The sequence below is a fragment of the Artemia sp. Qi Xiang Cuo genome, chromosome 5 (genome assembly GCF_049724085.1).
Source record: "Artemia sp. Qi Xiang Cuo chromosome 5, ASM4972408v1, whole genome shotgun sequence".
In the NCBI taxonomy this organism is placed as follows: Eukaryota; Metazoa; Arthropoda; class Branchiopoda; order Anostraca; family Artemiidae; genus Artemia; species Artemia sp. Qi Xiang Cuo.
The window spans coordinates 76,250,813-76,275,433 of record NC_142798.1 but is presented as its reverse complement, the minus strand read 5'-3'; the positions used below and the strand labels follow the sequence as shown (position 1 = coordinate 76,275,433).

At 35.9% G+C, this 24,621-nt stretch overlaps 1 protein-coding gene across 1 annotated transcript in view; it reads left to right on the top strand.

The window, feature by feature from the left end:
* mRpS28 (mitochondrial ribosomal protein S28) overlaps window positions 1–24,357 on the top strand; it is a 45,571-nt gene extending 21,214 nt beyond the window's left edge. The window contains exons 2-4 of the mRNA XM_089089007.1: window positions 10,449–10,751; window positions 13,702–13,823; window positions 24,157–24,357. Coding sequence (XP_088945133.1) covers window positions 10,449–10,751; window positions 13,702–13,823; window positions 24,157–24,316 — 585 coding nt within the window. The 3' untranslated portion in view covers window positions 24,317–24,357. The remainder of the gene's footprint in view (window positions 1–10,448; window positions 10,752–13,701; window positions 13,824–24,156) is intronic.
* Window positions 24,358–24,621: the final 264 nt, after the last annotated feature.

Genomic DNA, 24,621 nt, shown 5'->3' with positions numbered 1-24,621 from the left:
TAGTGGATGTAGGAACACAAATAGAAGAGACAAAAATGATATGTGTTCTTATACATGCGAGCACACAGACTGATGATACTCTAATTGAAAATATATCCATTCCACCCCCACCACCACTACTACCACCACCCCCACCACCACTACCACCACCCCCAACTCTCAATCGGGAATCACGGCCGGAAACAAAAAATAAAAAGATTCTACGAATTCAATCAATTGATGCCAAGCAAGGAAAAAATCAGGACCGAATGATTGAGGAACTAAGAGATAGATTAAAAAGAAGTAATTCGGGACAAGAATAGCCAGTAAATAAAACCATCAAAGGTGCTACTTCTTTATTGCTACTGATTTGTAAAATCGAAAGGACGGCAATTGAAACTAGACATTCCTTTGGTGGCGAAGTGGGTTTGACCTTATCTTGGTAATAGGATACCCAGAGATCGAACCTGGATGTAGCAACACACTGCAGGGCCAAGGGAGGGACTTAGTTAGTCAAGAAGCGTCGTTAATCCGATTACTTATATGAAAATGAAGAATTGTCTATAACCAACCAAAGTTTGAAGCCATTAATAAGATTTTTAAACCAATAGAAAGGATTAGAAAATAGAAATGGTAGGATGGGAAAAGTCTAAAACCATTGACTGATGTTTATCTAGTCCCTTGTTAAAGAAAGGAAAATCCTATTTTAGCTTTGGTAACATGTATGTTGTGTCTTCGACAAAAAGAATAATATCTGCTCCTGTTTTAATATGTGTTCCTGTGTAGCGTAATAAATTAGATCACATGCCGTTTGAACTAGAGATGATGTAACGCATGTATCGTTTGAAAAGTTGTGTTTTTAAAACATGATGTCATGTTTTAGTGACTGTGTCCCCTCGCGACTCCAAACGAGTCCCGAGTCCCTATGGTTGCAGCAATAGCTGCAACCTAGTAAAGAACGAACTACAAATTTTCTTTCTAGTAACCAAAAATTTAAAAAGCATTTTAAAAAACAGGCTCGTGAGAAAAAAATTACGATTTGTTGGCGATTCATAGATGGCAACTAATATCTTCATTAATCTTAATAGCAAAATGTTATTTTGAAAACTAATTTAGAGAAACTTAAAAAAAAAACAGCCTTATAGACCTGGAAAATGGCGTCAGATCAAAACAAAAGGTACGCCATTGAAATTACCATTGACGACATCTCTGTATAGGAAAGTTACAGCTCTCTGGCTTGAACAAAAAGTATAATAGGTTTTTGCATGGGTAGATCTGACGTATCCTTTTATCTTTTTTGTTTAGTCACTGTTAGTAGGGGATTTAAACAACATGGAGCTGTTTAAGGGCTCATTTCAAAGAAAGTTCCAATATCTTTTGTTTTTTGTAGTTAACAGAAATAGTATCTAAATATAACACATTTTTTGATAAAAACTACAATTTATATGCACAATGATATAACACGTATCCATATGAAGGTACAATTTTTTTTTAAGATGTAGTTTTGTCATTTTTTTATTTTATTTGCAGTCAATGTATTTTATTTTTAATATTATGTTTTATTACTCAAAAAGCACTTAGCTATAGCAACTTTCCATTAAATGAGCCATTGACAGCTCTTTATAAACAACTCCTTGTGGTGGCCTTTATGCAGAGGTCCGTCTGGTGATTTTCAGATTAATGGTGGAATGTTCCTAAACTCCGGGTTGGACGTGGACTCTCAGAACATCTTGTTGTTGAGCTTCAAGGGTAAAAGGTTGCTTGTCGCTTTCTATCATATGCTTACAGAAGAAAAGTCATTGTAGTTCAGATATGGCGCTAATATCGATGTGTTTGGGGCTGCGCGATGTGATCTCTAGGATTCATGTGCACTGACAGAATATGCTAAAGTGACCAACATTGGTCCCTACTTTCTCTGTTGAAAGTATCTGCACAGATTTGAAATCATCTTTCATCATGAGATCATCTGATAACCTTCATCTATGCTTTCAGCCTGGTTATTTTGTCAATACCTGAGAATCTTCTAGTGTTATCAGCTCTAGTAACAGTATGGACGGCCGGTAAAGCCTTTTCTCTTTATTTTTCTATTTCCCTCCTTGTAAGCTCCATCTCCACTACTCCAAAGACTCTTGATATGGTTGTGTTCTCAAGCATCAAATCATATTCGGTTATGACTAACACTTCGACATCTTTGTCTGGGAAGAAGAAAACCATCTTTGCATGCGGTGGATTTTACTGTGATGCCACTGCAGCCTGGTGAATCAGCAGTGGGTCTGCTTCTTCATAAGTGTTGTCCAAAAAATTAAGTCTTTGTTGTTCTCTGTATGCCCTGAAGTACAAGTAACGACTAACCGACTCATTGAGAAGTCACGCTGCATTGGGACTATTTTTCGCATTCTTTTATCCCTGATAGCCTTCTTTAGAGTCATCCTTGTCTGTGTCAAATACATCAATAACTTAATCCCAATCTTATGTTAGGGTCAGCAGTCTGTTATTCAGACATTCACTGAGATTTTTGATGGTTACAATAGTTGCTGGTTTCTTTGCCAATTTCTGAAGAGGAAGCAAGCCAACCACCAGAGCTATTTTTCGACATGGACCGGCTGGTGTGTTGTTAATCCCATCCTCTTGCCGATATTTTTCTTGTGGATTCCCCGCCATTGTCAACTTGTTGAGTTGGTGGATCAACATAGAGTTGTCCAGGAATGGCAGTATTATGCCGTTTGGTGTAAAAGGGGCTCTTGGTATGGTCGTTTTCTGGTCGATGCCTCTTCTCGACTTGGCCAGGATCATCAGTCTGTCATTCAAATCCGTAGTCTCCTTGAGGTCCACTGTGATATTTTGAAACTTTATTGTGGTTTCCTTGTTTCAAACTTGAACTTCTTGTTGTTTTCTTTTTCTTTACTGGCGTCCATTGGCGGACGTCTCAATTATTTGGTTCTATATCATATTATTCATACACCTTATAACCTGTCATATCATTATTCAAAATTGATCATGCGTATTTATGAGAAATATAGGCATGAGTGATTTCCCTTGAGTAGCCAATTACCTTCAGAAGCAAATGGGCTTCTATGTTTCGGAAGGGCTGCCTTAATCTTGTCGATAGCAGAATGCTACTTTTTTACAACATTTGGCCTAAGGGAATGTTGCTCGCTAGTTTTGTCACGCTCCAGGTTAAGTTGACTCTTGATCTCCTCAGCTAAACTGGAGAGCTTTGAAGTAACCAGGAAAAACCTCTGTCGGATCATTGGTATTGTTTGAGATGTGAATATGTAATATGTGAATATGTACAGACTGAATTTCATCAGCTATTTCAGATTTTCGAATGCATGATTTGCTGTGGTAGTTACAAAGTTTATTTCATTCTTTATGACAGGAATATTGCCAGGGCGAGAATTTAAAAACTATGCTAATTGCCCTTTAATACATGCAGGATTTGTCATTGGGAAATGGGGGGATGTTTGATTATAGGTGTCTTCTAAAAAGCTAAGGGTATTAAGGTGATGCTTCGGGGAATGTTGAGGAGCATGTTAAAATAAATCTAAAGATACTATGCGCATCCTGTTTATCAAAAATGGGTATCTGCAATAACGCAAGAACAGCTGTCGGGATTAAATTTAACCTTTCAGGGCATGTTGAGTAGGATGTTATAATAATAACCATCTTGTTCAAAATAGTCCAAAAGTCAAATAACTATACCTCCAGGAATTATATATATCCCACAGCCCCGGGAGCAAGCGTTGTAAATTAAGTTGCTAGTTTTTTATATACATGATTGGTTATTGGGAAAAGGGGGCATGTTTGATCCTGATTCTCCAAAAAGGCCAAGAATGTTAAAGTAAAACTTTTAGAAAATTTTGGGAAGGATGCCAAACAAATTAAAGCACACCATATGCAGGAGGGTTGTCAAAAGAACACAACGACAATATCTAAGGACGGGTAAGGGTATTAAGTTGGAACTTTAATGGCTTGTTGAGAGGGATGTTGAAAAAGGAACGAAGGGCACCCCCCCCCCTCTTGCCCTTTTAGATACTCTTCTTAATACTGATAGAGATCTTTAAAAAAATCATTTGAAATAGTTACAAAGTCTAATAGCTCTTCCTCTGGGGATGTTATGCCCCCACAGCCCCTTGGGCAAGGAATGTAAATTTGTCCATTTTTTAGTGCAGAATGTATTATTCGGAATGGAGGGAATGTTTAATCCTAGGTGTGTCCGAAAAGGCTAAGGGTTTCGAGGCAACATTTTGAAAAATGTTTTGAAGTATGTGAGCTAAATCATAAGAAACTATCTGTCTCCAAGATATGTAATAGGCCTATCTGCAATATTTTAAGAAACAGGTAAGAGCGTTAACTCAAAACTTTTCGTGCCTCTGCTACTATTGCGGCTGCAAATAAGTATGGTTGCGACTGCGAACGTGACTGCTTGCAACTGCTATTACATCTACTTTTAACTGCTTTCAGGTAATGTTGAGGTGGGTGTTGAACTTTGAAACTTTAATTTTGAAAAAAGAAAATACTTAGATGTGTTGATACTCTCACGAAACTTTGATGTTGAATTGGGGAATTTTGAAAACTTGTAACTTAGGCAATCAAAAATGAATAGAAATTATTAAAAACGAACTTTTTGAAAAAGAAGTTTTTCAAAGAAAAGTAATGAGCCATATTAATTTTAAGACCTGCAAAAATAAATTTCTATAACAAACATAGGCAGCTCAATAGTGCTGCCTAAGGAAAGAGCAATGTGGGCACAGTGTATTATTTTTTTTTTTGACCAGGGCACTTTCTATAGAAGGGGCTGTCATAGAAACTTTGGTAGGGGCTCATTTGATTGGAAATTGCAACGTCTAGTGTCTTTTTTAGTATTCGAAAGGGATTAGAGGGCAGCCAGCCCCCCTCTCCTCCCCACGCTTATCATTTCCCGAAGCACATCCAATCAAAATTTTGAGACAGTGTAATTGGAAGGTCCGAAAATTATGTCTTTATGGATGACACCCCCCCCCCCCCACAGCTCTCAGGACAAGGGTTGTAAGTTATGCCGTGGGGGCATATAACGTTTTTATAGAAAGGCTGGTCGTAAAAACTTTGGAGGGAGGCTAATTGGACTGGTAATTAGAAGTTCCAGGGCACTTTTTAAGAGTCACAGTGATCGGGGGGCAGCTACCTTCCCTCCCCCTTTCTTTTGGTTTTAGATTAGGGCACTTCAATGTAGAAGGAGTTGTCGCAGCGATTTCGAAAGAAGCTCATTCGATTGGAAATTATATTTGTGGAAAAGGTTTTTTATGTTAATTCAAAATAAAAATGAAAAGAAATTAAAAAAACGACCATAGGAAACAAATATAGGCCTACAACAGGTACTGATATAAATGAATAAATAAATCTTAAAACGAGTAAAGCTTAATTTGAATATTCACATGAAACTTCAAACGAACAAAAATCACTGACAAATAAGAGTTTGGCAACTGCTGCGTCATTTGCGCTTAACTGAAAACGAATTGTGTAAAAAATATTTTCCTTTGTACATACAACATTGAAAATAAAAATTACATTGAAATATAATTTTGAATTGCTGAGCTTTCATCAATTAATATCATTATATATATCAAATATTCAGTATCATTTTATTAGTTCTTTCCAAGGACTGTTCAAAACATATGTAGGCCTAGTTTTCAAAAAACGCAAATGACATAGTAGGCTTTAAACTTTGGCATTTAGGGGGAAGGGGGCAGCTGCCAAACTCTTATTTGTGGTTATTTTTGTTCGTTAAAGTCTCATTTGAATTTTCAATTTACGTTTTACTTTTTTTAAGATTTATTGATTCATTTGTGTTAATACCTGTTGTATGATTGTTTGCTGAAATTATTTATTTAATTTCTGTTCATTTTGGTTTTCATTTATTCTTTAATAGTAATTTCTGGTCGTTTCATTTCGAATTATTATAAGAATTTGTTTCTCATGGTCTTAAAATTTATATGGCTCTTTATTTTTCATTGAAAAACTTCTTTTTCGGAAAGATTTTTCTTCAATGAATCAGAGGCAACACTATTGCGTCACCTATAGTAAAAGGTCATAAGGCTTCAATGTTTTATTATATATTATTGCCTCCCAGAGGCACTTCATACGGAAGGGGTGGTAGTATAAATTTCGGAAGGGGCTCAGTCGATTGAAAATTGCAAGTTTTGTTGCCTTTTTTCAGTCAAAAGTAATCGGAGGGCAGCTACCCCCCCCCCCCCCACGCCATTTTTCCCAAGATGTATCTGATCAAAATTTTGAGATAGCCATTTTGTTCAAAATAGTCCAAAGGTCAAATAACTATTCGCCGAGGGTTGACGAAACCCCCCACGGCCTGGAGGAGAGGGTTGTAAGTTATGCAAGTTGCCAATTATTAACACAAGACGTTTATGGAAGGGGTTGTCATATAAGCTTTGGAGGAAGCTCGTTTGGTTGGAAATATAAAGTTCTAGTTGCTTTTTTAAGAGTCAAAAGTGATCAGAGGAGAACCAGCCCCCCCTAACACCTTTTTTCCAAATGGATCTGATCAAAATTATGAAAAAGTTTTTTGTTGAAAATAGTCCAAAGGTCAAATGACTATTCCTCCGGGGTTGACAACCCCCACCCCAGATGTAAGGGCTGTAAGTTGTACAAGTTGCTCACTGATAACATACAAGGTCTTTTATCAAAGAAAGAGAACATGCTTGATCCTGGATCTCAAAAAAAGGCCTTGAGTATTACGGTGAAACTTTAAGGAAATGTTAAGAGATGTCAAACACAAACAAACGCATTTTCTCTGTGCTGGATGTGAAAAGATAATATCAGCAATATCTAAGGGACAGCTGAGTGTATTAGGTTGAAAATTTCAAGGTATGTTGACGGAATGTTAAAGAGAGATTAGAGGGCAACCAGCCCTCCCCCTGCTCTTCGCCCTTTTTATGTGCCCCTCCTCAAAAATGACCTAATTTTGTAACTATCATTTTGTTCAAACTGGTCAAAAGGTATAATAGCTAGGTCTCCAGGGATGAAAGTTTTGATTCTGGGTGTATTACGAAAACGCCAAGGGTGTTAAGGTAAAACTTTAGATAATGTTGAGGGTGTCTTAATCTTAATCAAAAGGGCACTATAAACATCCAGTTTAGCAAAAAAGGGATCTGCAACATCTTAAGAGCGGCTGAGGGCATTAAGCTGAAACTTTTAGGACATATTAAGGTGAATGTTTTAAAGTGGTTGGAGGGCTTCGAGCCCCCTCCCATGCTGTATTTAGCTGACCACTCTAAAAACATTTGAGCGAAATTTTGAAATAGCCATCTTGTTCAAAATAGTCTAAAGCTCAATATAATTATGCCTATGGGAATGACATGACCCTCCACAGCTTTGGAGAGGAATGCCGAACACAGTCAACACATTATGTGTATGCTGGTTGTCAAAGTGGCGTATCAGCAATATATAAGGAACGGCTAGGGGTATTAGGTTGAAACTTACGGGTCATGTTGAGGGGATGTCGGAAAGTGATTGGAGGACTGCAAGCTCCCTTGCCATTTTTAGTGCCCTCTCTCATTAACACTGATCAAAGTTTTGAAAAGGGATTTTTTTCAAAATAGGCAAAAAGTCTGACAGCTATGGATCCCCCCCCAAGCCTCCAGGTCAAGGATTGTAATTTATACAGTTTACTCTTTTTTAATTGTAGGACTTGTCGTTTGGAAAAGGGAGAATGTTTGATTCAGATTGTGTTCGAAAAGGTTATGTGTACTAAGGCGAACCTTCGGGGAATGTTGAGGGGTATAATTAACTAAATCAAAAGATACTATGTGTAGTTTCTCGAGAACGGCTGAAGGTATGAAGTTTAAACTTTCAGGACATTTTGAGGGGGATGTTGAAAAATGAGGGGAGGGCAACCAACACCACTGCCATGCCCTTCTAAGCAGCAATGTTCCCCAAGACATGTGATCAAAATTTGGAATAGCCTTCTTGTTGAAAATTGTCAAAAAGTCAAGTGACAATGCTTTCAGGGATGAAAAAACATCCCACGGCTCCCAGTGATAGTTTTGTACGTTACACAAGTTGCCATTTGTCTATATATAAGGGGGCAAGTTTATCCTGAGTCTCTAAAAAGGCTGATTTTAAGGTAAAACCTTTTGAAAGTTTTGAGGGGATGTCAAACAAAATCAAACACTATGCAGGAGGGCTGTCATAAGGGTACAATAGCAATATCTAAGGAATGGTTATGGGTATTAAGTTAGAACTTCAAAATCATGTTGAGAGGTAAAAGAAAAAGGACACTAAGAGCAACCAGCCTCCCTCCTCTTGCCTTTTTAGATGTTCCCCTTCATGGGCGTAGGGAGGGGGCAGGGGGGCAGATGCCCCCCCCCTAGACCGTCAAATTTACCTTAGCTATGGCTGCAAAAGCAGATGGTTTGGAAAAAGCAGTTGATAAAACTCCATCACACTATCGACTACCCCCCCCCCCCCTCTAGACAATATGCTGCCTAATGCTGCCTACGCCCATGTTCCCCTTTACACTCATAGAAATATTAAAAAGTTTTTTGTTGTTTTTTTCAAAGTAGTCAGAAGGTCTAAAAGCTTTGAGCGCGTGGATTCCATGCCTACAGAGCCAGGGGGTCAAGGATTGTAAATTATCCACTTTTTTAGCAGGCAGGATTTATCATTGGGAAAGGGGTGGGTGTTTGATCCTGGGTATGTCCGAAAATATTAAGGGGTATTGAGGTAAAATTTGGTAATATCGAGGGGTATATTGAGCTAAATCAAAAAATACTATCTGACTGTGACTGCGAATGATTGCAACTGATACTACGCTTGCGGCTACTTTCAGAGAATGTTAGGAAATGTTGAACAAAATCAAAACACACTATGTGCATGCTGATTGTTAAAAGAATGCAAAAACATTACTCAAGAAGAGGACATTAAGTTGAAATTTTCAGGGGATGTTTAACAGTGCATGAACCTTCAAGGATTGCCTAGGGAGATTTCAAACTAAATCAAAATACACTGTGCATCTAGGTCATCAACAGAATATATCTTCAATATCTTAGGAGCGGCTAAGGGTTAGAATATTCAATAGAACGATACTTTGTGCATCTAGGTTGTCAGAGGGGCGTATCTGGAATATCCGAGAAACGGATAATGATATTTAGTTGAAACTTTCAGGGAATGTTGAGAAGGTGTTGAAATAAATAAAAAACTGCTAATTAGAACTATTAAATTAGAATTATATATTGTAACTCATGCGCCAGAGACATGAAAACTGGAGAAATATTCATTATTTTAACCAGAACTTTGGCGACCAAAAAAAAAACAGAAATTAATAAAAAAAATTCGCGAAAGAGAACTTTTCTATAAAAAGTAAAAATCCATATTAAACTTAAAACCAGCAGAAATAAATTCTTGTAATAATACAAACTCAAAATGACCAAAAATTATTAGTAAACAATTAACGAAAAGCAAAACGAACAGAATTTAAAGTAAACGATCATAGAAAACAGAGATAGCAGGCACTAATATAGATGAATAAATGAATCTTAAAACGAGTAAAAATTATATTGATTGCTCAATTCAAACTTAAAACGAACACCAATTGCTACAAACAAGAATTTGGCTACTTCACTGTTTCCCCTTCCCTAACTGCAAAAGTCTAAAGCTTATTGCGCCATTTGTGCTTTACTAAAAACGAAATATATTACAAATATTTTCTTATATATTTACAATATTAAAAAGTGAAATAGGAATTGCAGCGCACTAAAATTCTGAGCTGCTGAGTTTCCAAAAACTAATTTCATTATATATCAAATATTCCATTTATTTTCAGTAGTTCTTTCTGGTCGTCTTGATTATTATAGTGACGTTATATTTATTATTCGTCGATTATTTGAAAAACAAAAGTGTAATGTTCAAGATACATTTAGTTTTCAACAAGGCCAGTTTTCAACAATTCAAAATAAGGTTCATGATTGGGAAAAAAGTAAGCTTTTCAAAGTTATATATCTCTCTATAAAGCTATATAAGTGTTATTTTGTCAGGGGACTGGCTCTGTAAAGAAAAAGGTTCTGTGGTTTCGCAAACATATCATGTAATAATTAATTAATTACTAGCACCTAAGGGGGGCGCCCATCGTATTTTTAGTGGTTGCCACTTACTAACAAAGTTTTACATTAATTAGACGAATATTTCTTCTTTGAAAATTCACTTTTCAAAAGTCTATATTCATATTGTAGAACCGGGACCTAAATGCATGAAAAAATAGGACACTCTGCAATCCTTGCAAAAAAAGTCATCAAAACTTCAGAGTGAAGCTTGGAACACATTAGGGGGAGGAGGAGCGTTTGCATCTGTTTTGGTTTCTTTCGGCTTAGTGATGTGATAAGTTATTCGTAGTAGTTTGTTAAGCTATGTGATGTTCGATGTTAATTTAGCGTGTACCACAAAAGAGTTCTTCATTAATATATTTCGTTAATTTCTAGTTTCAGCAATCAATATTCCGTGGGGATATAATTTACCAAATCATGGCGTCCAGAATTCCGTTAGTATTTAGCTGCCTTGGATCAAAAAATGTTCCTACATGCTTAGCTATGCCCTTTTTATCTAGGGTGAATCAGATGCGATATTACTCAAAAGAGAAAGAGGAAATAGCACAGCTTGGAGGCTTTGCAAAAGCATTTCAGGATCAGCAGGACTTGGCTCTTAAGGCAACAGAACAGGAAAAACCTATTGAAGCAAAACCAAAGACTTTTGATGAACTCATACGAAATTCAAAATTGATGCAGGTAATGAAAAGAAGGTTCTTGCTTGTTATAGTGCCTATGTCTAGAAGATAAGTAGAACCGGCTTTTATTGAGTTCGCGATATATATTGAATGGAATTTATTTAATTTGCGATATGTATAATGAAAATATAATACTTTAGAAACACATTTGAGCTATATATTTGCACATTAGGGGGGTTGGGGTAAAGTACAGTGGGTCTGCATGCAAAATGTGTTAGGTACAATTATTCTGCATATTATAAAGTAAGAATTGTTTTATAACTTCAAATTGTCCAAACACTTTACCCCCACCCCTAATGTGCAAATTTATAGTCCAAATTATATATCTTGGGATATTTCATTAGAAATGAGCGTCAGAGAAACAGGTTCTACTTAGCTTCTATATACATAGGTGCTATAACATAGGCGCTATGAAAAAAAGTACCGAAAAGAATTTGTTATTCACGATAGGTCCTATTAGTAGTTTAATGCACAAACGTTAGTGTAGTCACACAATTTAAAAAAAAAGATTTTCAGATGATGATTTTTTTTTTGTCAGTTTTAACGTAACACTTACACTCCAAGATGAGAATAAGACCGTCGCAAAGAAGGATATTTTCAGCCAGTGAAAACGATTTGCAATATTTGGGCCGAGACCTCCGCTTAACCGTCCTTGGTGCCAAAATAGAAAAATAAAGACACGCCCTAAAAAACAACCATTGAAATAAGAAAAGACCCTCTCAAAGCAACGGTGAAAGGGTGACGGTTGAGTGGACATCTCGGCTAAAATATTTGATTTTCATTTTAACTGGCTGGAAATATCCTCGTGTTTTCTTCTTGGCAAGATTAGCCAGTGTGGTCTTATAAATTACCAAGCACCTGTCTTATAGAAGCAGAAAGTGGAAATGACAAAAAATTGGTTTAAAAAGCTTCTCTCTTTTCAATTTCAGCAAATTATGTCTTGATTCGTCTCTCTTGTCGAGTAATCTTTAAGACTTACTCTTGAGATTTGAGTATTTCTGCGAACATAATGCGGCTATAAAGTTGTGCTGTACATGGTTATTCGCAAAAATTTTCAAATTGAACAAGTGTGTGAGCCCAGTTGCAATTCTGTAAAGGCTGTATTGGAACACCGATTTCCAAGAGATAAATTATCTGAAACATGATTAAAAAGTAAACAAAATGCTTCAGCCTTTGAAAATACTAGCTCTTTGCCAGTAGATTTTATGCATTCAATTTTATAATTATGCCGATCTTCATAATTAAGAATTCTTGAGATATAGAAAGCATGATTAAATGATTTAGAAGTAAAATACTGATTATTTCGACATGTTTGTGCATCGTTTGTTTACTACGAACAATCTCTAGATAAATCAGGAAAACTTAGAAATTATTGTTACGTTCACTCCACTTGTGGACTTCGCACTTTCATCACGGCGTGTATAAACAGGCCCAGAGTTACCATTATACCCGGGCCTAGGGATGCACAATGCGAGGGAGCGCAATAAATTATCACCCGGATTTTTTTCTTGACGAAAACTGGACTGACCTGATTTATCGTCAAAGTCCCAGGTGCACTCTGCCGCTGCACTGCCTAATCACAGAAGAGTGATTTTAAAACAGCACAGGAATTCCGTGGCCACTTATAAACTGGCAGATTTTCAACAAGAATGTTGGTTTTATTCAAAATTATGACATTTTTTGGGGCAGTGCCATGTTGACTTCGGTTTATTCAAAATTATGACATTTTTTTGGGCAGTGCCATATTGACACCAGAGTTGCCAGGTTGAATCGGTAAAACAAAAGAGGAAAAATTTCCTCATGTAAAATTTGGCAATGCTTTTTTCCGTAAAAATTTAAATATTAACAATATGACTATTCCCAAAGACAATTAAGCCTTCAGGAAAAAGCTACACCTTCTTACGCTATTTGGTTCCATGTGTCTTTTGTTTATTTTTGCCAATTTTTCAGCCATGTTTCTTTTTTTTAAACTTATTGCCCGTTACCACCAAAAACTGTAGAACTGCATACTCAACTTTTTTTTTCATTAAAAACTGAATTCTGAAAATTTAAATATTAACAATGTGACGATTCCCAAAGACAATTAAGCCTTCTGAGAAAAGCTGCACCTTCTCACGCTATTTGGTTCCATGTGTCTTTTGTTTATTTTTGCCAATTTTTCAGCCATGTTTCTTTTTTTTAAACTTAGTGCCCGTTACCACCAAAAACTGTAGAACTGCATATTCAACTTTTTTTTCATTAAAAACTGAATTCCCGTTTTTTTTATAATTTTTAAGATATGCATGATTATATAAGCTTGAACTTAACCAATTCAAACGATCAGATTTATTTCCAATGTCCTTGGTACATCAGTATTCTGAATTGTTTTAGATTCTGGATCTTTGGAGAACCCAAAAGATCATCTTCCGAAATCACAATCAGTCAAAGGAAAAAACACGCGATTTAGAATGCGGTAAACTGCAAAGAAACATTAACGAATATAGACAAGAAAAAAAGTTACACAAAAAAACCTCTAATAGAAGACAAATGTTTTTACTACAAGTATTTCTAGAAATATTGGCTCTAATGCTGTAATAATATTTTCTTCAAATTTCCAGTTATTCAAGACCAAATCTATCCTCAAGACATAATTTCGATTATTAGAAAATGTGGTAAATTTGATAATTTAGCAAAAACAAATTTTAAAATTGTTAATTTCATATTGATTAAATACTTACTGGAAAGAAAACATTCTTTTAACATATTTCGTGCTATAATAATACTTAAACTTTTAACTTATACTTTAAATTTAACTTTATTATAGCATCATTAATGAGCTGGATGACTTTGTTGACCAGGATTGACAGTTAAAGGTAAATTCAAAATTAACTGCACTAAATCACTGGGTATGTTCTGCTCAGTTAAAGTCTCGACCTGACCATTTTTTTGACATGAGTGTTTTCTTTTCCTAGCTTGGAGACCCAAATGGCAAAGTGGTTGAAGGGAAAATATATCATGTGGTAGATGATGATTTGTACATTGACTTTGGAGGAAAATTTCATTGTGTTTGCCAGCGTCCATTGCGTAATGGGAGGTAAGTCCGTTCTAACCTATTCGCGACCAGAGTGTGTAGGGCGTCTAATGGAATTTATAGAAAATGTATAGTCTACCGTATATGTTTATCCTATTTATTTATGTGTCTGGAAGGGGGTTTGCCTTAAGTTTTTAACCAGGGGGATTAGAAACCAGCAAAGACATTTTCAGGCCAAAATAATTTTAAATCATCTTTTATATGTAGTTCTCTTCAGGACCGTCCGCAAGAGTTTTTTCCGGGGAGGGGGGGGGGCAATAATAAAAATAATATTTGATAGTTTGAATAAAAAGGAATAAGAAATTTTGGAAAATAATTATTTCGGGGGAGAAGGGGCAGGCCTGGAGCCCCTCCCCCTCCTGTATACTTGACTGTTCTCGCTAAATGTTAAATTCATACTCAGAATGTGGTTTTCACACTTGTCGTCTTTGTGGAAATTAGTCGTACATTTTGCGAGTTTTCGCAAATGTACGAAAATTATCGGTTTGTATCATAAACCGTTCAATAGGCACTTCTGATACATTGGTTTGACAACCTATTTCTGCATAGAATTTTTCGATTTAGGTTAATACTGTTTTCCTATGTTTTTAGCCTTAATACCCTTAGCCTTATTGCCAGTAATAGCAGTGGTAGTATTAATCTAAGTAGAAGAAGTAGCATAAGGATAAAAATATTGTCTTTTGGTTAGTTCAACCTCCCAAGCAACAATCCCTGTGTAAGTTCCAACTTTATGCGCCAAACCGCTCCTAAAATATATCTGATTACCCCTTTTGACAACTTGCATACACAGGATTAACAATGTCACCAGATTAACAACGCTCCTTGACAACTAAGGTCCTGATATCAGCCTTCCAGTGTGTTGGTAAGTCTGAGTTTCAACAGTGAGTCCTGTATCAATAAGCTGAGGTTAAAACTGTTGCACTACCACACGAGATTAATTTCTGTTTGAAATTTCTGTTAATTTCTGTTTAATTTCTGTTTAATTTCTGTTAATTTCTGTTTCATTTCTGTTAATTTCTGTATCGATGTTTTACCACATCGATATTAAAAATATCGATGATATAAAAATACATCTTCAAAATGCTGTCAGTTTGTCAAGTTGTCATGGGAATACATTCTTAAAATACCATCAGAATGCAATGTCAAAGTCTGAAATTGCTATCTTGTGAATACTTCAATGTAGATGGCGTTTATTGTCCCTAATTATTATCATTGTATATTTAACCATTAACTATTTATAAAAGATGTGACTGCAAACTGATGTGATTTTAGTTTTTATACATAATATGAAGTAGGGATTCTCGGAAATCTGTCATCCTTCCCCGTGAAGCTGGATCGAACCACATTTTCGTCCCGCTTATTGTTTTATTTACGGTCTTCATTCCATGTTCACAAACGGACATGCAAAATCATAGGCAGCGCTCTAGCGCTGCCTAAGTAAAGAACGATGTGACCACAATGTGTTTTTTTTTTCATACAGGCACTTCGTATCGAAGGAGTTGTCGTAGAAACTTCGAAAAGGGCTCATTCGATTGGAGATTGTGGGGGCTAGTGTCCTTTTTAATAGTCGAAAGTGACTGGAGGGCAACTAACCCAACCCCCCCCCCCACCCCCATCATTCCCCCAAACACATCCAATCAAACTTTTGAGATAGACATTGTGTTCATCGCAGTTGATGTCCACATAAAAAATTTGATTTTGAGGACACTCCCCCACAACCCTCAGGGCAAGGGTTTTAAGTTATACACTGTGGGCCTGTATGGTTTTTATAGAAGGCGTTGTCGTAGAAACTTCAAAACAGGCTCATTCGATTGCAAATTCAAAGGGCTAGTGCCCATTTTAATATTCGAATGTGATTGGTGGGCAACTAGCCCCCCCCCCCCCCCACGCCCATCATTCCCCCAAACACATCCAATCAAAATTTTGAGATAGCCATTTTGTTCAGCGTACTTGATTTCCAGATAGAAATTATGTTTTTGAGGAGGACACTCCCCCACTACCCTCAGGGCAAGGGTTGTAAGTTATGCCCTGGGGGCAAATAAGGCTTTTATAGAAGGCGTAGTCGTAGAAACTTCAAAAAAGGCTCATTTGATTGGAAATTCAAAGGGCTAGTGCCCTTTTTAATAGTCGAAAGTGATTGGAGGGCAACTAGCACCCCCCCCCCCCCACGCCAATCATTTCCCAAAATACATGCAATCAAAATTTTGAGATAGCCATTTTGTTCAGCGTAGTTGATTTCCAGATAGAAAATATGTTTTTGAGGAGCACACTCCCCCACAACCCTCGGGGCAAGGGTTTTAAGTTATGCCCTGAGGGCATATAAGAACGATGTTGGCACAATGTACTATGTATTATTTTTTTTTTCTTTAGGGCTGGGCACTTCATATGGAATTTGTCGTCGTAGAAACTTCAAAAGGAGTTCATTCGATTGGAAATTGAGAGTTCTAGTACTCTTTTCAATAGTCGAAAGTGATTGGAGGGTAACTAGCCCCCCCCCCTCCATGCCCATCATTCCCCAAAGCACATCCAATCAAAATTTTGAGATAGCCATTTTTTTCAGCGTAGTTGATTTCCACATAGAAAATATGTTTTTTAGGAGGAAACTCCCACAACCAGGGCCAGGGTTTTAAGTTATGCCCTGGGGGCATATAAGGTTCTTATAGAAGGTGTCGTAGTAGAAACTTAAAAAAGGCTCATTCGATTGAAAATTCAAAGGTCTAGTGCCCTTTTTAATAGTCAAAAGTGATTGGTGTCAAACCCGGCCCCCCCCCCTCAGCCCATCATTTCCCATAACACATCCAATCAAAATTTTGAGACAGCCATTTTGTTCAGCGTAGTTGATTTCCCGATAGAAAATATATTTTTGAGGAGGACACTCCCCCACAGCCCTCAGGGCAAGGGTTTTAAGTTATGTCCTGGGGGCATATAAGGTTTTTAAAGAAGGCGTTGTTCTAGAAATTTCAAAAAAAGCTCATTCGACTGAAGATTCAAAGGGCTAGTGCCCTTTTTAATAGTCGAAAGTGATTAGAGGGCAACTCGCCCCCCCCCCCTCCACGCCCATCATTCCCCCAAACACATCTAATCAAAATTTTGAGATAGCCATTTTGTTCAGCGTAGTTGATTTTCAGATAGAAATTATGTATTTGAGGAGGACACTCCCCCACAACCCTCAGGGCAAGGATTATAAGCTATGCCCTGGGGGCTTATAAGGTTTTTATTGAAATCTTTGTGGTAGAAACTTGAAAAAGGGCTCATTCTATTTAAAATACTAAGGGATAGTACCCTTTTTAATAGTCGAAAGTGATTTGAAGGCAACTAAGCCCCTCTCATGCCCACCTTTTCCCCAAACACATCCAATCAAAAATTTTAGATATCCATTTTGTTCAACGTTATGGAAAGTTTTGGAAATTAGGTCTTTAAAGATGATAACCCCTCCCCCCACAGCCCTCAGGGTAAGGGTTGTAAGTTATGCCCTGGAGCATATAAAGTTTTTATTGAAAGCGTTGTCGTAGAAACTTCAAAAGGGCTCATTTAATTGGAAAATGAAAGGGCTAGTGCCTTTTTTAATAGTTGAAAGTGCTTGGATAGCGACTAACGCCCCTCTCACGCCCACCATTTTCCAAAACACATCAAATAAAAAGTTTTAGATATCCATTTTGTTCAATGTAGTTGAAAGTTTTATAAATTATGTTTTTTAGCATGATAACCCCCTCAGAGGCCTCAGTGCACGGGTTGTAATTAATGCCCTTGGGGCACATAAGGTTTATATAGAAAGTTGTTGCAAAAATTATAGGCAGCACGATCCCACGCCAACGAGCACCCTCCCACGCCAACCCTCCCATTTCTGCTCTTAAAATTTAACCAAATCAAAATAGCGTAAGTGTATCCAAGCTATCAAAGAAAGTAAACAGATTGTCTTGCGAATGGTATCAAGTTTTACATTTCAGGTCCACTAGAGGAGGTATGAAACTAAATTAAGCAGTACTATTTTTGTCCAGATTTTAAAACGGTGTATGTTGTTAAAATTTGCTGAAAATTTTTCTCCAGCACACAAATAGCATGCCAAACTATAAATTATTAAAAAAAAACCAGATTTAAACTATTATTTTATTTTTCCCTGAAAAGACTTTGTCAATATAAAACGAACAGAAATTAATTTAAAAAACTTTCTCCATAAAATCAGTTTTTCAAAGAAAAGTAAAGAGCTCCTCTAAGCAAAAAATGAGCAGAAATAAAATCAAATAATCTACCTAGCGTGAAACTACCACAAATCAGCATCGATAAATAAATGAAACCCAAAACGAACAGAAATTACAATAAATAACCGATTCAAACTCAAAACGAGCAGAAATTAACATAAGTTGGGTGCAAAAATCCTATGCCTTCCCAAGCCCAGAACAAAATTTGCTCTTTACTGAAAAAATGCAAATGAATGTGCATTGTCAGTTTAATATACATATACTGATATTTAGTAATCAAAATGTTAAAATTATCTGATTTATTAAAGTTATAAAAGCAGAAACATTTATATTTTTATCAGTAAAGTGCAAATTATGTTCTGGCCTTGGGAAGGCATGGGGGTTTTGCGCCCAACTTTAGTTAATTTCAGTTCGTTTTGGGTTTCATTTATTTATCGATGCTGATTTGTGGTAATTTCACGCTTGGTAGATTATTTGATTTTATTTCTGCTCATTTTTTATTTAATAGAGCTCTTTACTTTTCTTTGACAAACTTATTTCGTGGAAAAAGTTTTTTAATATTAATTAAACAAAAAAGAAACTCTTCCTTCTTGAAGCAAAAGTTTGTGTCTCATAGCCCATTTGGTAAACCAAACGTTAGTTAAACGAGTAGAAGAACTAAAACTATCCTTAAACAATTCCTTTGGAAAACATCTAGCATATCTTCCTCAACCTTTCAGAAAAATAACCTCTACTATGTTTTGGGTCCTCGCCTGACCAGTGTCATCACTCTGGCTTCTAGTATTCTAATCTTAGTCCGTCGACTTGTCTTCCTACTTTTGTAAACTTTTTTCAACCGAAAAAAAAGTAAAAAACACTTGCAACACTTTTTTTTAAGTTCTACTTTTTACATCTTCACTGCATCCATAATCTTTAGGAATTAGATTTGTGAAGTTAGCCACTTGACTGATAGTCTGTTTACCAAACATCACCTTGCAGTCCAAGTGACTCAATCTTCTTAATGAACGAAAAATTCCTCCATTTTTCAAATGTTTTGACCTATGAAACTCAAATCGCCTTCATAATCTAAGACTAGTTGTATTTTACCTTTGAAATTGATACCATGTTCTCCTATATCTTTTGCCGTGTTTCTTAAGACTATGTCTGTCAATTTAATTCATATAAACCTGGAAAGACACAATCCTACTTCAAACCTCACTTCCTACCCAAACTGCTGCACATGTACTATCCTCGTACATAGCGCCAATCGCTTTACTGTAATGATCTGGTGACATAGTTGCAACAATAGCCTTTAGTTAGTAGAGAGTTAACCATAGGCCATAGTAAACGGAACCTTAAAAATGCGTTTTAAATAAACTTTCAAATGAAAAATGATCAACATTTAACGCTGGTTCATGTATTTTAAATGTAATACGTCTCTGTCTTGAATGTCGACAGTAATGATAAAAAGAAGTTCTTTTGAATCTTGATGAAGAGGTTGAAACCCCCTGGAAACAGTGGGAGATTGAGATAAGAATTGTAATATCGAAATTCTCATGCCCGACAAACTTCCAGTACCAAGGACACTAAAAATGGAATCTAATTCTTTAAATTGATTAAGTGGAATCTTGCACAGTCATATACGTCTTAAAAATTAGGAAAACTTAATTTGAATGCAAAAGATGTTCAATGCAGGCGGGGAGTGGGAGTTTTAAACTAAGTGGGTGCCAAGTTTTAAAAACAAAGAACGTGTATGAAAAATCTACGGAAAATGAGTGAAAAAAATAAGCAGAAGAAAAACACAAATATTACTTGGATGACTGGGTAAAAATTTGGTGATTGGACGAGTAAAATTATTTTAAATTATAGGATAACCCTAAAATCGTGTTAAAAAATAGGAATGCGAAAGAAGTATATGTTGCATGGAATAGCTAAAACTCTAAGCTAGAGATTAATTTGTTTACTATTAAAATTATTCGACACTTAAAATTATTAGCGGTTGATTTACCTATAAGAACATCTTTTTGGAAAGACCAATTATTCTTTTTTTTTTATCCCTTCCAAATTTTGATTCCAAAAGTATCACTTTTATTACTTAACTTGTATCACACAAAGTACAAATATTAAATGTATTGTCTCACTTCAGGAACCAAGGAAACAAATACAGACATGACTCGTCCAATTGTAACAAAGGCATATTGAAATCACCCTAACCTATTTTGCCAGTGCTAGATGAAAAAAAAGGAATTAGACTACCCCATGGAGAATAAATATGAAATATTTTGTAATGAAAAACTCAAGACATATCCCCAAATAATTTATTTAGATATTTCTGCAATATCTTTCAATTTTTAAGTCCAAAAGGCGGTATCGAATTTACCGAATTAATTTCCGCATATTGTTTTTCATGGTTTGATTTGGAAACACTGAGTTCTGACCTGTAATACTTTGTAACAGCAAAAAGAAAAATCATAGAAAACCCTGGTTTTCAGGTATGGATAGGTCTAAGATAAAGCCACGTGGCAAAAAAAGTTTCCATTTTAATGTTCTTGGTACTTCCAACATAAGGGTGTTTTTTTCCCCAGTGCTATTGGGCCACTAGAATATCGTAGAGAGCTTTTTAAGGGCTCATTTAAAAGCTGACGTTTGTATCTTATTTTTTTTTATAAAGTGGTTTTGATATTAATAAATTAAAACATAATTTTTCCCAAACAAATGCAGTTTTGATTCCAGATCAAACAGTTCGTGGTAACGAACTGTAAGTAACGAGCGACCCGGCTCAATAGTAACTAAAACCCTAAAAATCGGAATTTTGATACCAATAGATGCATCAAAAGCATGATATTTTTATGTTTATTTCAAATATATAAGTTTCATCAAGTTTAATCTTACCCATCAAAAGTCACGCGCCTGAAAAAATGTGGCTGATTTTCGAAAAAATGGGGAAAGACCCCCTAAAAGTTACAGAAACTTAATGAAAATCACACCATCAAATTCAGTGTATCCGAGAACCCTACTGTAGAGGCTTCAAGCTCCTATTTACAAAAATGTGGAATTTTGCATTTTTTGCCAGAAGAAAGATCACGGGTGCGTGTTTATTTGTTTTTTGTTTTTTTTCTTTCTTTTTCCCAGGGGTGATCGTATTGACCCAGTGGTCCTAGAATATTGTAGGAGGGCTCATTGGAACGGAAATTAAAAGTTCTAGTGCCCTTTTTAAGTGACCAAAAAAAATGGAGGGCAACTAGGCCCCTTCCACGCTCATTTTTTCCCATAGTCACCGAATTAAAATTTCGAGATAGCCATTTTGTTCAGTATAGTCAAAAATCTAATAAATATGTCTTTTACGATGGCTTAATCCCCCACAGTTCCCAGGGGAATGGCTGCAAGTTATGAACTTTGCCCATTGCTTACATATTGTATTAGTTATTGGGAAGTATACAGACATTTTCAGGAAGAATTTTTTTCAGGTAGGGGGGGGGCTGAAAGAGGGGGTTACTCGTGAGAATCTTTCCGTGGAGGATGTTTCTTTGGGGTAAGGGACATTTCTATGAAGGGTTTCGCCGGATTTCCAAGCATTATTTAAAATACGATCAGAAATTAAATTTAAAAAAACAAGTTTTTTCAACTGAAAGTAAGAAGCAACATTAGAACTTAAAATGAACAGAAATTATTACGCATATAAGGTGGTTCTCCCCCAAGTCAATACATCGCTCTTTACGCTATAGTTTTTTTAGTGCTTTCAAAAGAGCTATCTATTCTAATTAACGGCCTTTGTGATTAAGGGGTCATTTTTAAAGAATTGGAACGAAATTCGAACTTTAGCTGAAAGAGCAAGGTATTGACTCGGGGGCTAACCCCCTAATATACGTATTAAAAATATATGAATATAGAAGTTTGTTACGTAAGTTAATTCGTAAGTTATGTATATTTATTACTAATTAAAACGATCGTGAATAAAATCAAACAAGTTTTGAGAGAGCCATTTAACCAAATAAAAGTACAATTAGTATGCAAATTTCGTAATTATTCATGCACGGTGAGCCAAAATCAAAACCTGCATTAATTAAAAAACGTTCACAAATTAAATGGAAAAAAACAAGTTTTTTTAAACTGAAAGTAAGGAGCGTCATTAAAACTTAAAACTAACAGAAATTATTCCGTATATGTAAGGGGCTTTCCCCTCCTCAACGCCTCGCTCTTTAAGCTAAAGTTTGACTCTGTCTCAAAAATTTATTTTTTAAAACAATAAAAAACTTTAGCGTAAAGAGCGAGGCGTTGAGGAGGGGAAAACCCCTTCCATATACAGAATAATTTCTGTTCGTTTTAAGTTTTAATGTCGCTCCTTACTTTCAGTTTAAAAAACTTTTTTTTTTTTATTTAATCATATAAAGAGAGGACCTTCATTAAAACTTTTCTATCAGCTGAGTCAAATGCCTGTTAATAAGCTATAAAACTGAGAATTAAATGGTTTCAGACACTTCTCGATTCTTAATCAAAGTGTAAAATCTTGGTCAACGTATCTTCCTCCCATCCTGAAATCACACTATTCTCCTCTTAAAACTTTACCTACAGAAAATCTCAGTCTAATAAATATTAACATGCCAAGGAAATTGCTTCCTACAAAAATCAAGCTAATGCGTCTGCAGGCATTAGTATTAGCAATTTTTGGCATTACTGTTATTATCCAACCATTCAAATAGCCAATCATTAACTGTGGAACCTGGTATTTGAAAGTACGCCGAGTGGACACAGAAACCAAAAAGTTATTTTAATGGAGATTTCTTAAGATTTCTACATAGTTCTAATAAAATTTTGCTGCTCTACATATTTGGATACCCCTTTACATACTTGGATCCCCCTTCCCCTAAAAAAAAAAGAAAATCATGAAAATACATTTACCTTTATATTCTTTTTATTAAAATGTTGATATGATTTTTGGTACTTACGTGTTATTCCGACAAAACTTAAGAAGTGAAGTTCGGTTAATCATAATGAAATATATGGTGAAAATATAATACTTTGGCAACAAAATTACGGAAACTACAACAGAGTATTAAGGAGAGCAGGCCGCTCAGAAAGCATTATATTAAATACCTTACCTAACCATCTCTATATATTAAATATTTAGTTAAAATATACCTGCATAGTAGTTTATCTCACTCTGGCTAAGCTGATTATCTGAGAGTGCATACAAAAAACCGGTTTTAAACAGATCGAACGTCTTGTGTTTGGTCGGTATGACACGTAAGTACCTAATTTTTACTAAAATTTCATCCTATAAAAAAATCGCAATCATAATCTTGATTATATTGGTAGTTGAGCAACAACAAGAGGCGTCGTTTCGGGGGGGGGGGGACATTTACCCCCCAATAATTTGGAGAAAAAATTATTATATAGCCCATGCCCATTGAATTTCTGGATGGAGACCCTTCTTGCCCCCAATAAAAATTCTGGAGATGCGCCCCTGGTAACCACCATAGTTCAAAAACTAAATTACGACATTATCAGCACCTAGTCAACAAGTACCTACTAACATTTATATTTCATCATTCGAATTCCTCTATATATACAGCTTAAAATCACTTTATCTAATATTTTAGCCTAAAGCCCCCTATCGAAGGGGGCTCTAAGAATGAATTTTTATCTTATTATTCTCCTTGTTTGGATTATTTTGGAGACTCTTTCGCATAACCTCATCACCTGAATCAAACTCTGGGTCCTGCGGCGGGTTGCTAAAGCTGAGTTCGAACTTTGAATCCCGTATTTCGAACCAGGGATCATTTCTACTGCCGCACCACAGGACCAAAATTTGTTTGCTTAATGCTTTGATCCAGCCCTATCTATTTATTTTGAAATAACATTTTACCATTAAGATTAATCAAAATTATTGTAACATTCATGAATCAGCTTCATGGTAACATTCAAATGCAATTTTTTTTCACTTGACAGTCTTATCAAAAAGCGTTTTTAAATTTTCGGTTACTATGGACGGAACTTCGTTCTTTACTTGGTTGCGTCTTACGCTGTAACCACACAGCGTTACAGCATCGTACGCTGTAACGCTGTAACCATGACTTCCTTTTACCTTCAGTATGTTTGTTTATTTGGTGAATGGTAAAATAAAGCACCTTAGGTTTAAATCAAGTTTTTTCTTATAGCGACTATGTCAGAGGAGCAAAAGTGCGACTGCGACTTAAAGAGCTCGAAATGTCAACCCGATTTCTTGGATCGTCGACAGATATGACGCTATTAGAGGCGGATGCAGTTTTACTCGGTTTAATAACAACTCCTTCTAGAAGAAGTAGAAATAGTCAATAATTTTACTTGTATTTATTTTGTATTAAAAATGATTAGATACATCTTATTTTAATAGGTTATAACTTTTCCTTCCGTGTGGTAAATCCAACATAGTTTTTGTTTTGTTTTTTATTGAAAATCATCGAAATATTTTCGGGGAATAAATATAAAATATTCGTTACTGTATAAGCAAGGGTGTATCCAGGATTTTTGTTCGGGGGGGGGGATATACATTTTTTTTCATCAAAAAAATTTGTTTAAATGCATTTTTGCTACATTTTTACGAGTCGGGCAAAAATTTCGGGAAGGGGGGGGGGTCAAAAGTA